This window comes from Rhineura floridana, chromosome 6, assembly GCF_030035675.1.
Source record: "Rhineura floridana isolate rRhiFlo1 chromosome 6, rRhiFlo1.hap2, whole genome shotgun sequence".
NCBI lineage: Eukaryota > Metazoa > Chordata > Lepidosauria > Squamata > Rhineuridae > Rhineura > Rhineura floridana.
This window is the reverse complement of record NC_084485.1, coordinates 100,153,385-100,165,592: the sequence shown is the minus strand read 5'-3', so window position 1 is coordinate 100,165,592 and position 12,208 is coordinate 100,153,385. Positions and strand designations below refer to the sequence as shown.

At 38.9% G+C, this 12,208-nt stretch overlaps 1 protein-coding gene across 6 annotated transcripts in view; it reads left to right on the top strand.

The window, feature by feature from the left end:
- The window catches only part of KANK4 (KN motif and ankyrin repeat domains 4), a 56,631-nt gene that overhangs the window by 37,424 nt on the left and 6,999 nt on the right, over window positions 1-12,208 (top strand). For 4 of the 6 annotated variants that reach the window (XM_061633273.1, XM_061633274.1, XM_061633272.1 and 1 more), the window contains 5 exons: window positions 1,770-1,994; window positions 4,388-4,475; window positions 5,889-6,108; window positions 10,667-10,809; window positions 11,595-11,795. In XM_061633273.1, the coding sequence (XP_061489257.1) occupies window positions 1,770-1,994; window positions 4,388-4,475; window positions 5,889-6,108; window positions 10,667-10,809; window positions 11,595-11,795 (877 nt within the window). Of the gene's footprint in view, window positions 1-1,769; window positions 1,995-4,387; window positions 4,476-4,807; window positions 4,876-5,888; window positions 6,109-8,737; window positions 8,973-10,666; window positions 10,810-11,594; window positions 11,796-12,208 lie in introns of those variants that run through there. The other 2 variants (XM_061633275.1, XM_061633276.1) reach the window with 2 other exon arrangements.

Below are 12,208 nucleotides of genomic sequence, written 5' to 3'. Positions count from 1 at the left end.
CAAAATAATAGGGAGTGAGATTATAAAGTATTTGTGTCTGCTAGGAGCAGTAAATTTAAGCTAATTTGGGGGCTTCTCTAAGACCTTTTGAGACCAGTTACAATTACTACAATTTAAACACATATCTTAAAGACTATCCTGTTAATAAAATTAATTTAAAAAGAATACTGAGAAATTAATCTGTGTGATATTTTAAACTATACTGGTGTTGTCTTGTGCTAAAACAATCCCAAGAACAGGCTACTAGAGAAACTGTTTTTAAAAGTGATGCTCACTTCCAAGTAGGAATTTAAGAGGACAATCTTTAGAGATGATTTAGCATGCAAGCACCATTGGCTTCAAAGTGCTTTGACATTGGGGCGGTTATTCTATCATTTTGCTTTGAGAATACATTAAAGTTACTAAAACATTTTAAGTTCCAGATAGAAAATGGGGGACAATGTTTTTGAATAAAATGAGAAAGCAGTGTAATTGCTGATATCCATCATTAAGGGCATGACCCCCAATTTTGCTGTGTTAACAGGATAGCCCGCTGAACCTCAACAACTCCCCCGGCTTGCTTTGAACACAAAAGGCATGCATGAATCTCTAGCACAGCTTGTAAGGGGCCAAAATAGTCCCAGTCAGGTATGGATAGGGAGAAATGAATCTTTCCATTTTTGTTTCTCCCAGTTTCTCATTTTTCCAATCATAAGTACAGCTTTCCACATTTTCGCATCAGTTTGCATTTTTTTAAAAAACAAACAAACATTTTAGTGTATGTTTCGCCTATGCACATTTTTACAAATGAATTTTCCCTATAATGCATTTTTCTATGTTATTTTCACTAATATATGCATTTTAAACACACTTTCCTCTAACATGCAGTTTTGTACACATTATTTGGAGAACTGCATCGCAAAATTCAAAGAAGTGCAAATTTCGAAGGTTAGCTGCAATTTTGGTTTGCGTATCCTTCCAGGAAATGAAAATTAGGTCATTTTGCATTGAAATATGAACCAAGCCACATTTATCCCCCATCCCTAGGTACAGATGCCGTCTGCTTCTGTCTGGAAGCAGTTGTGGCTGCTCTAACTGGTCACAGCAGCATTGCCAGTTATTTCACAGCTGCTGGGCTATGTAGAGACAGGGTTTCTTTCCGGAGCTTAGTGGGGGTTGAAAGGGCTAGGGAGCTGTCAGTGCTGCAAGACAGTGGGTCACTCCCTGAATTATGGACGATGTTTTCAAAAACAAAGTAAGGTTGCATTCAAATATGTGCCACCAAATGGTAATGGCAGCACTAAAAATGTGTGTCTTGGGGATATTAGAAAGCAATCATTTGTACAATTAAAGACAGCAATATTGGTTTGGTATTGGTTCTAAATATCAGCCTTGCAGTGAGACAGATGTCAATGACATATGCGTAGTTATTGGCATAGCTTGCCTGTCAGGTTTTTCTCTTGATGTCAAGGCCTGTGAATTACTCTGTGTCATCAGTAGTAACAAAGAGTCATGAAGCTATTATTCTGAACAAACCATACTATGGTATTTAGAAAGCAAGCATAGACACATGTTATTGAGACCACCATTTTTACAAGAGGTTGGTACCTTTTGGATTAGCAACTACTTGCTTGCATACGAGATTCCTTGTATCCTGAGGATTTTTTTTTTTAATCCCATGGCTCGCACAGCCTGGGGTTTCAAATTTAAGAAAGTGTTGGACCCACCAACTTTGCTTATGGTTGTTGGGACAGAATGAAAGCTGAATAATACCTGGTCTCCTCACTCAGTTATGAAACAACGTCCAGTGAAGATTCAAGTTGTGAAGAAAGCTCATCAGAAGGGAATTCAGATAGTGAGACTGAGAGAAAGTGTGGCAGTGATGGGCATATATGGGGTGAAGATGGCAATGAAAGTGGACAAACAGCATCTGGAACAGACTACTGTGAAAGGAAAAAAGATCCAGAAGAACTGGAGGGAACCACACAAGCAAGTATACAGCACAAGACAGAGAGGTAACTAAGATGTTATTGTTAATTAATTAATTAAATTTATATCTGCCCTTCCTCCCAAAAGGAGCTTAGGGTGGCAAACAGCAAGTGATAAACAATACAAACATATTTAAAACATCTTAAAAACATTGCCAATTCAGATGCAGGCTGGGAAATTTCTCTGTTTAAAAGGCTTATTGGAAAAGGAAGGTCTTTACTAGGTGCTGAAAAGACAAAAAGAGATGGTGCCTGACTAATATGTAAGGGGAGGGAATTTCAAAGGGTAGGTGGCACAACCCAAGGTCTGGTTCCTGTACTGCCTGGAATGAACATCCTGTTAAGATGGTATCTGCAGTACAGATACTACAGGCAACCAATAGGGGTTGCTGTTCTATTCTGCTTTCAGCAGGGGTAACAATATAATGTTGAGAAAAACAACAATATAATCCAGTAATTATGAGCTATAAAGCATGGAAATGTAAGACAAGATATATATTTTTTTTTATCAATGACATTTTACATGCGTCTCAAGGTGGTTTACAAATTTTACATAAAATCAGTTAAAATCATTTTTAAAACAGTATCAACAACAACTAAAGATAGGTTTTAAACAATAAAAAATGAACACCTATGGTAGAGACCTTTTCATCCAACTGGAAAAACTTATCAAAGCAGAAATTTCTTCTATTTTTTCTGGAAAGTACAGATAGCAGGCACCTGTTGTATCTCAATAACAGGGATGCTGTTCCACAGAATGGGCAGCCACAATGAAAGCCCTGTGGAATTTTATTATTTATATTCCTCCCAGCAGGAGCCCAGGGTGGCAAACAAAAGCACTAAAAACACTTGAAAACATCATAAAAACATGCATTAAAACAAAACATCCTTAAAAACATTTTTAAAAAGCTTTCAAGACATGTAAAAAAAGTTTAAAAACATGAAATGGAAATGGACTGCCTTCAAGTCGATCCCGACTTATGGCAACTCTATGAATAGGGTTTTCACAGTAAGTAGTATTCAGAGGGGGTTTACCATTGCCTTCCTCTGAGGCTGAGAGGCAGTGACTGGCCCAAGGTCACCCAGTGAGCTTCATGGCTGTGTGGGGATTTGACCCCTGGTCTCCCAAGTCGTAGTCCAACACTCTAATCACTACGCCACACTGGCTCTCAACATACTATATAGCAGTTCCAACACAGACACAGACTGGGATAAGGTCTCAACTTAAAAGGCTTGTTGAAAGAGGAAGGTCTTCAGTAGGTGCCAAAGAGATAACAGGGTTGGCACCTGTCTAATATTTAAGGGTAGGGAGTTCCAAAGGTAGGTGCCACAACACTAAAGGTCTGCTTCCTATGTTGTGCAGAACAGACCTCCTGATAAGATGGTATCTGCAGGAGGCCCTCACCTGCAGAGTGCAGTGATTGACTGGGTATATAAAGGATAAGACAGTCTTTCAGGTATCCTGGTTCCAAGCTGTATAGGGCTTTGTACACCAAGACTAGAACCTTGAACGTAGCCCGGTAGCAAATGGGCAGCCATTTCTGATATTTTAGGGACTTCAAGGAGAACCTTTCCTGAAGAACAGAGTGACCTGCTGGGTATATAAGGGATAAGGCAGTCTCTCAAGTAACCTGGTCCTGAACTGTTACACTGGTTCCATATTTCATGGAGGGATAGGTTTCACTATGTGGATTTGTAATATATTTCTTACATATAAAGCATGTGATACATTCATATGCACCCCTTTTTAATCATTTGACTGGACTCCAGAATAATGAGAGAGAGAAAATTATGCACGTTGCACTTAAATAGACATAATTGTCAATAAACAAAACGGGGAAGGCAACGTATGGCCTTTGGGCTGCATCTGTCCTGTCAGCACTTTGTAGACAGTCCTGCAATTGTATGGCAGCTCACTAGTGGACCTATCACCCTGCGGGAAAAGGCGTTCTAAGTAGTCTTAAAAGTCTACTGGCCTTGGTGAGCTGGATGTGACCAGTTGAAAGTGCCCTGATCTAAACTAATATTGCCCACACTGCTTATCACAAATAATGACCACAAAATTAATTAGTCTTAAAGTCTACTAGCTTAAGTGAGTTTAACTTTGTCTTGGATTGCAGCCAACAACTTTACAATACACATCTTATAAGGAAGTATGTGATCCATCACCCTCCACCTACAAAGTGTTATGCTTGTGTTTCATTTTCCACATTGAACTTTTCTATTATAGTCAGTTGCCTAGCCTTCATGCCTGATGAAAAGTTCTTGTATAGTAGCAGCAGATCAGGAGTTTTGCTATAAAATCCCTTCCCTGTCACCATTAATTTATTTTTCCCCATCTTGTTCTTTCAGCAACAAAAAATATGCTGCATTTGTTACAATTTTTTATAGTGAACCCACAAGATGTTTTTCATTTTCAGATTTAAACCCTCTGCAGATTTTCTGAAAGGATGCCAGGTCTTGAGCAAACACCTGTCAGAAATAAGAACCACAAAGGACAAATTAATGGTACTAGTGTTTTTTTTCCAGTTGTGTTTAAGCATCTCTCTCTTTGAGCTTAATTTAAGAAACTTAAATTAAGAATCATATGTCAGTGGTCATTTTTGAAGTTACTGATACTGTTATACTAACTTCAGCTTCTCATTGACATGCTCAGTTAACTTCATATCCCCTTTTCAAAAACTAAATTAATGAAATGCTAGCCTGAATAAACAGTTGGGGAGGTAAGAATAAATAACACATTTCCCAAAATATATTTTATCCATGTGTGACAATCAACAACCATGAAAACTCTCACAGCTTAATATAATATACCCATTGCATTTATCATCACAAAGCAGATCTCTTCAGGGCAGAACTGAAAAATAAAAAAGGAGGAAGGAAGGCAGAGACACTGTGGGAGACAAGATAATGTTCAGAAACTCTGTGACTTATCCAGACAACTCACAGTGCAATGTTAACCATGTCTACTCAGAAGTAAGTCAGATTTAATTCAGTGGTGCTTGCTTCAAGGTAAATGTGATTAGGATTGCAGACTACGATGATTCCATAGACACTTCGTATATAGGGTTACAATATATAGGGTTTTCATTATGCTTAATTTATATTTCTCAAAACTCTCAAACAGTCCAGTAGGTAGTGAAAAGACGCTGTGCTGGTCTGCTACCATAGCAGGAGTCCATAACAAGGCAAGTTTAGATACACTTATATTTAATTATATTTATTTATTATAGTTTATTTATCTATTGCTTCTTGGCCCCAAAGGCACCCACCAAATCAATGAACAGCACATTAAGGTATAATTAAATAAGCTACAATGTGGATGGGGAAAGTGTGGCCCTCCAGATGTTGGACTCCCAACATCCATCAGCTCTACCTAGCATGGCCAATGGTCAAGAATGATGGGAGTTGTAGTACAGTAACATCTGGAGGGCCACAAGTGCCCCATCTCTGAGATAATAAAAGTGCAGTAGAACAATCAATAATCAAAACAATATAAGACAGCAATGTTACAATCAGGTCCAACCTCCCACTCTGTGCAATCTAGACAGTCACCAAAAATTCTAGTCTAAAAAGGAGGTGGCCTTTGCCCTTGTGCCAACCTGAAGGAATAGCTCAAAGGGAACTTGCCTTGGGTGTCACTCCATTCAATATCATTTAATAGCAGCAATATCAACTTGCATTTGTGAAACAACCACCATACTTGATCAAATACCACGGGTACCATAGCTATCATATCATCTCTGACACAACACTGTTTAGTGGAAGACGTGCACATAACATAGTGGGGTTGGGACTTGTTGGTCCCTAGAGGCCAATGGGAGGTACCAGTAGTTGGATTGGGAGTTACAAGCACAAAAACATTGTTAATAGTTTGGAAGACCCTCATTGTCGGACTAAGTCAGATATTGGTCTTTTTAGAGGCACGTTTTAAGCACCATCTGCCAGGAGTGGTTCCGAATCTCAAGCAGGAAATCCTCCGGCCCTGAAATTGTTGCAGCTTACCTCCAAGAGGTTGAGGCAATTCACCCTCAGTTACAGAATATAATTGTAAACTTGGCTGATGGGAATGGCAATACAGCACTTCATTACAGTGTTTCTCATTCCAACTTTCGGATTGTGAAGCTTCTCTTAGAGACAGGTAAGAACCCCTTAATTGCTTTTTGGAGCTGAAAGATTATTTCCATTTGTTGTGCTTTCAGCAGTCTCCCTGAAAGTGTTCTTTAAATCTCAATTCTTATGACCCAGCCTGGTATTTGTTCTGTTTTGCCTTGATTGCAGTACTCTTCCCTCTGGTCTTTCTACATTATGCCTTGATCTTATCTACACTATGCAGCCAGGGTGGTAATATGCCCTACTTTGCAGTCCTCTGCTTGAAGGACCCCTCTGTTTGAAGGGCTACTCATCCAAATCTGGTTTAAAAATAAAGAGCCATAGGAAAAGAGAGCAGGGACTTTGAAGTTGCCCATCAACTGTTAGCCCCAGGGCAGCAGACCAATAGGGACACAGGTCACAAGTCATAGTGTCACTATGGTGAGACGTATTTTATTTTTATATTTGCATCTGGTACATATAAATCAGCATATGTAAACTTTATGCAAATTTTGTCCTTTTGTGTGTGTGTGATGAGTCATCTTTTCTCTTAAGATTTTCTGCCTTGCACCCTACATACAGACCATTTCAATGGCTAGTTTCACATTTCTCCACATCCAGTACAAACATTCTTCTCTTAATTTTAAGCTTTCAGTTGACTTGTCCTATGCTACTATTTGGGTCTGCTCCACTATATTCGTGTCTAAGAGCTGATGCTTAAGACCAAGCAGTTGTAAGGTAGCATCTTTACATCCAACCAAATGGAAGGCTGATTTGTGTGGGAAGCACATCCCTATTACATGTCCCTGAATGTGGTGGTATTTAGCACTGCAAATATCTACGTGCCTACAGCAAGAATGGTTACAAGGATGCCCCCCTGGGCTACTGCTGGGAGGAAGGGCGGGATATAAATCAAATAATAAATAAATAATACTACATAAATGGTGGATAAACATCTGGTTGATTTCTGAAAAACTATGGAATGCTTTAAAAGAAATGGCGTTGCCACAGCATCTGATTGTCCTGATGCATAACCTATACCCTGCACAAGAGGCTACTGTAAGGACAGAATATAGGAAATGACTGGTTCCCCATCAGAAAGGGTGTGAGACGGGTGTATTTTATCACCCAATTTGTTTAATCTATACGCAGAACATATCAAATGGAAAGTGGGATTGGACCAAGTTCAGGGAGGTGTGAAAACTGGAGGGAGAAATATAAATAATTTAAAATATGCAGACAATACCATACTACTAGCAGAAACCAGTAATGATTTGAAACGAATGCTGATGAAAGAGGAAAGCACAAAAGCAGGACTACAGCTGAACGTCAAGAAGACTAAAGTAGATTTATGTAACTTTAAAGTTGACAATGAGGACATTGAACTTGTCAAGGATTATCAATACCTTGGCACAGTCATTAATCAAAATGGAGACAATAGTCAAGAAATCAGAAGAAGGCTAGGACTGGGGAGAGCAGCTATGAGAGAACTAGAAAAGATCCTCAAATGCAAAGATGTATCACTGAACACTTAAGGATCATTCAGATCATGGTATTCCCGATCTCTGTATGGATGTGAAAGTTGGATAGTGAAAGAAGCAGATAAGAGAAAAATCAACTCATTTGAAATGTGGTGTTGGAGGAGACCTTTGTGCATACCATGGACTGTGAAAAAGACAAATAATTGGGTGTTTGAACAAATTAAACCAGAACTATCACTAGAAGCTAAAATGATGAAACTGAGGTTATTATACTTTGGGCACGTAATGAGAAGACATGATTCACTAGAAAAGACCATAATGCTGGGAAAAACAGAAGGAAGTAGAAAACGAGGAGGACCAAACAAGAGATGGATTGATTCCATAAAGGAAGCCACAGACCTGAACTTACAAGATCTGAACAGGGTGGTTTATAACAGATGCTATTGGAGGTCGCCGATTCATAGGGTCACCATAGATTGTAACTGACTTGAAGGCATATAACAACAAACAACAAATTTATTTGGAATCTTTATAAATCACCCTTCATCAAAAAGAACTTAGGGCAATATATATAAAAAATAAATATAGGCAAAATACAGCAAACAGCTAAAATATGTACTAACTAAAAATATAACAAATAATTAAACACAAATGCATACATTGCTGCTGAGGGCAAAACTTTCTTGTTATCAGATTGCAAAAGCTGGATTAAATAAAGTTTTCAGTTATGCCTGAAACCCAACAATATGAGAGACAGACACACCTCTAGGAGAAGATTTTCTAGCATCAGGGACCTACAACAAGGACGCCCTTCTAGGCGCCCCCTCACCCCAAACATTCTGTACTGTAATATTCACAGTACCCACGACTGTACTTCACAATCAAGAATTGTTATTTATAAACATTTCCGACTGTAATGGGAAGCTAGAATTCAGCAGTAAGAACTGCATTCTGAATGGGTGACCTGTTAGGTCAGAAGTGAAAGAGTAAAATGTCCTACAAGATTTTTATCCCGTAAACATGCATGTGTTTTTCCAGCAAGAAGAAAGAAGCTCTTTGATTTCCTGGTTGGCATGACAACCTGTAAAATGTTAGGAGAATGGCATATTATCATATGTGTCTATAAATCAATTGTTGCACTAAGACTTTCAAGTCACCCCAGAATATTGAAACAAGGCTGTTTTGTTCTCTTGGTAGATGCCCCCAGGCAACTATATTGAAAGCTACACATTGAGTTTTAAATAATAACTCATTTCAAGTCTATGAAAGAAGGAAAATAATAGCATGCTCTGGAATGCTAGCAATGGTGCAAACCTTAAGAAAACCTTGTACGGTCTCTGACTGGCTACAGCTCTCCAGAGGTCTTTCCCAACCCTGCCACTTGAGATCTTTGTTTGGAAAAGCCTGAGATTGAACCTGGGACTTTACACATGCAAAGTATGTGCTCTACCATTGAACTTCTTTCTTCCTGCTCTTTCCCATGCTTTACTCCTCTGATTCCTTTTGCACATCGACATCTTTCTTTGAAGTTAGGGCAGCCAATGTCTGACACCAGGGAGTACAAAGAAAACTCCCACAATAAGCCAGACACAGAAGCCTTATTCATGTATTACTCACCTGTAGGGCATCACCATGATTACATGGAGCAAAGTCACACGGAGCGGGTACTTACCCCGCTGTCGTCTTTTAGCCCCACCCCACCCCTCTGCATTGCCCAAAGCATAACCCAAATGCTTTGTCTGAAGAGTAACCCAAATGCACAAAATCCTACCTATGAAGGACTTCGGCATGATTGGGACACACAAGCAGGAGCTTGCACGTTGGGGTTTCTCTTCAGACAGCCATAGGTAACATGCACGGTTGTTTGAGGAAGGGGAAGTGGCATCAGGGGCAGCTGCATGGCTCACTCCAAGTAATCATGGCAATGCTGTACTCATGAGTAATGTATGAATAGAGCTAATGTATATTCCCCATCTTTCCCTCAAGTAAAGTAGCTCATGTTCCTAGTATTTCTAACATAGAGAGTGCACAGATTTACTACAATGCATGTTGAATTTTATTTTATTTATCTTTATTTGTTTCATTTTCATGTTGAATGAAATATCATTCTTCACAGATGGGGCATTTCACACATCTGGCTTCTTCTGGTAAACTATTTTGGGGCATGTGCAAGTTACCATATTTCCCCAGGGAATTTTGCACTCTGCTGGCCAGATATTAAAATGTTGTTACCCTTAGGACAAATTTGCACCTGCCAGGAGTGGTGTAGGGAGCATTTTCAATGTTATATCAGTAAAGCATTGATGAAATTGCTTCATGAGGGGCCCCAATGACTATTGTTCTCCTTTCCCATTATGCTGTCAGTGAATGTGGATTGGCCCTTGTTCTGGTGTGAGCTGAATTGAGAGCCCCTAATTTTGCAATTCATCCTATTTGAGCTTTTTATTCTTCTCTCTTCAACTGTCTAAACAAGTCGAAAGCTAAAGTGAGTGGAATGATCATCATTCCAGCAGAAGAAATTGTGCAAACAGGGTGTAGTGCTTAAGGAAGGCATGCAGAGTCCTGACCATATTCTGAGAAGCTCCATGAATGCAAGGAGTGTGTTCACTTTTGTCATCATAACCTCTCCATGTTTTGTTTTCAGAACCTTTGCCATTACATAAAACTTGCATATCCTCTGTAAAATGTGTCCCTGTAAATTAAAATTCACTGTGCTAAATCCCAAGAAACGTGGATTGAAGTCTTCGTCATCACAGCTGTCTATGCATGATGTCTTTTTAAAACTGATTTATAGTAGATATTTTTGTGATTAAACCAAGGCACTACCTGATTGACTGATTGATTTGATTTATGACGGTCAAGTGACCAGCATAAGGCACTACCTGTGACAGCCTTTGCCAACCTGATGTCTTCCACTTGATGTGGAACACAACTCTTATCAGCTCCAGACAGCTGTGGGTGATGGGAGTTGGACTCCAAAACATCTGGAGGGTACCAGGCTGGTGATCCAAGAGAAATAATTAAATTAAATAAAAATACTTCCTTACTTGCCTTGGGCTTGTGTATATTATATGACATATTCTTCTGAACTGTGCATATTATATAAAAATCTTGTCTCTTACAAAGGTGTCTGTGAAGTGGATCATCAAAATAAAGCTGGGTATACAGCAGTAATGATCACACCACTTGCATCAGCAGAAACTGATGAAGAAATGGATGTAGTCACAAAGCTATTGAAAGAAGGCAATGTTAATATTCGGGCAAGTCAGGTATGCTAAAAATGTGTCACCACATTTTGTTTTTTAATTACAGACACCAAAAGGCTTTTTTTAATATGATCAAGAATATCCAAACTTATTTCGTAAGTTGTTAATTCAACATTATCTTGCTGCAGTTTCAGTCTTTGCTTACATGAACAAGAAACCACAAGTTTTTTAATATTACTATTTAATACTGATCACTTCAAGTGATTCTCTTGTGACTGTAATAAATTATGAACTGTACCAGCCATGCTATTGAGAAGCCAGAGTGTATGAGTGTAATGGACTTCCACTTGCGCAATTGAATTTTGGATTCCTCACCCCCCCCCCCAGTCCTCTGCATGTTCTGAAAATCTGCTTCATAGGGTTGGTGCTGTAGACAAGGTATCTTGTTTCAGATTAAGCTAGGATATTCTGTTCATATCTACAAACCAACCAAAATTCCATCAGCTTATCTTGCATTACTATCTCAACATGCCTACATATCAACAGGGAGATTATGATCTTATTCAAAGCTTTTTACATCCTGTAATTCAACAAAATGGCTGCCACTATTATATTTTGGAGCCTCATCTCACAAAAAATAGTTTTGAGTGAACCATGAGATAGGAGTGTACATTCATGAAGGAACCAGCGTGCACAGTCTTTTCATGTCTTCTTTATATCCTTCACCATTTTGGACTATTTTCCTCCTTAAAGGGCTGGCTGCAAGTATTGGTGATTTTCTGTACTGAGAGAATAAGAAATGGTGCACAAAAACTGATTCTATATTGTGTGTTTCTGGAATTTTCTAGGGAGGTCAGACTGCCTTAATTCTGGGGGTAAGCCATGATAGAGAAGATATGGTCAAAGCCTTGTTGTCATGTGGTGCTGATGTAAACCTTCAGGATGATGCTGGTTTGTCACCACTGATGGTTGCTTCTCAGTATGGTAACATTGAAATTGTGAAGCTTCTCTTGACCCATCCAAGCTGTGATACTGTGTTAACTGACAAGGTGAGAGAAATAGATGCTTGCAATTTCAAACAACATTATTCAGCCAGAAGAGTGGCTATATACTATAGCCAGCATGGATTTTTTTCACATTCCGCAATGTTAAATTGAAAATACCCCCCATGCCATTTTGCTGCTTCCCAGAAGCTCATTTCAAAACAAACAAAACGTATATGCCTGAACTCAGAAATGCTTGCTTAACAACCCTCTAAGTTTTCATGGTGATACATAAAGCACTCAGAGTGAATCGAGAGTTCAAAGTGTAAAACAACCGAAAAAATTATATCAGCGGTCTTGTAATTTGTTGAAATTAATTAAAAATCAGCCATGTTCACAGAGCACCTGTAATCCTATTACTGACCTTGCCCCATACTCTGACCTTTATCTTTTGCTGTTTAAAAGTTTTTTAAAAATGC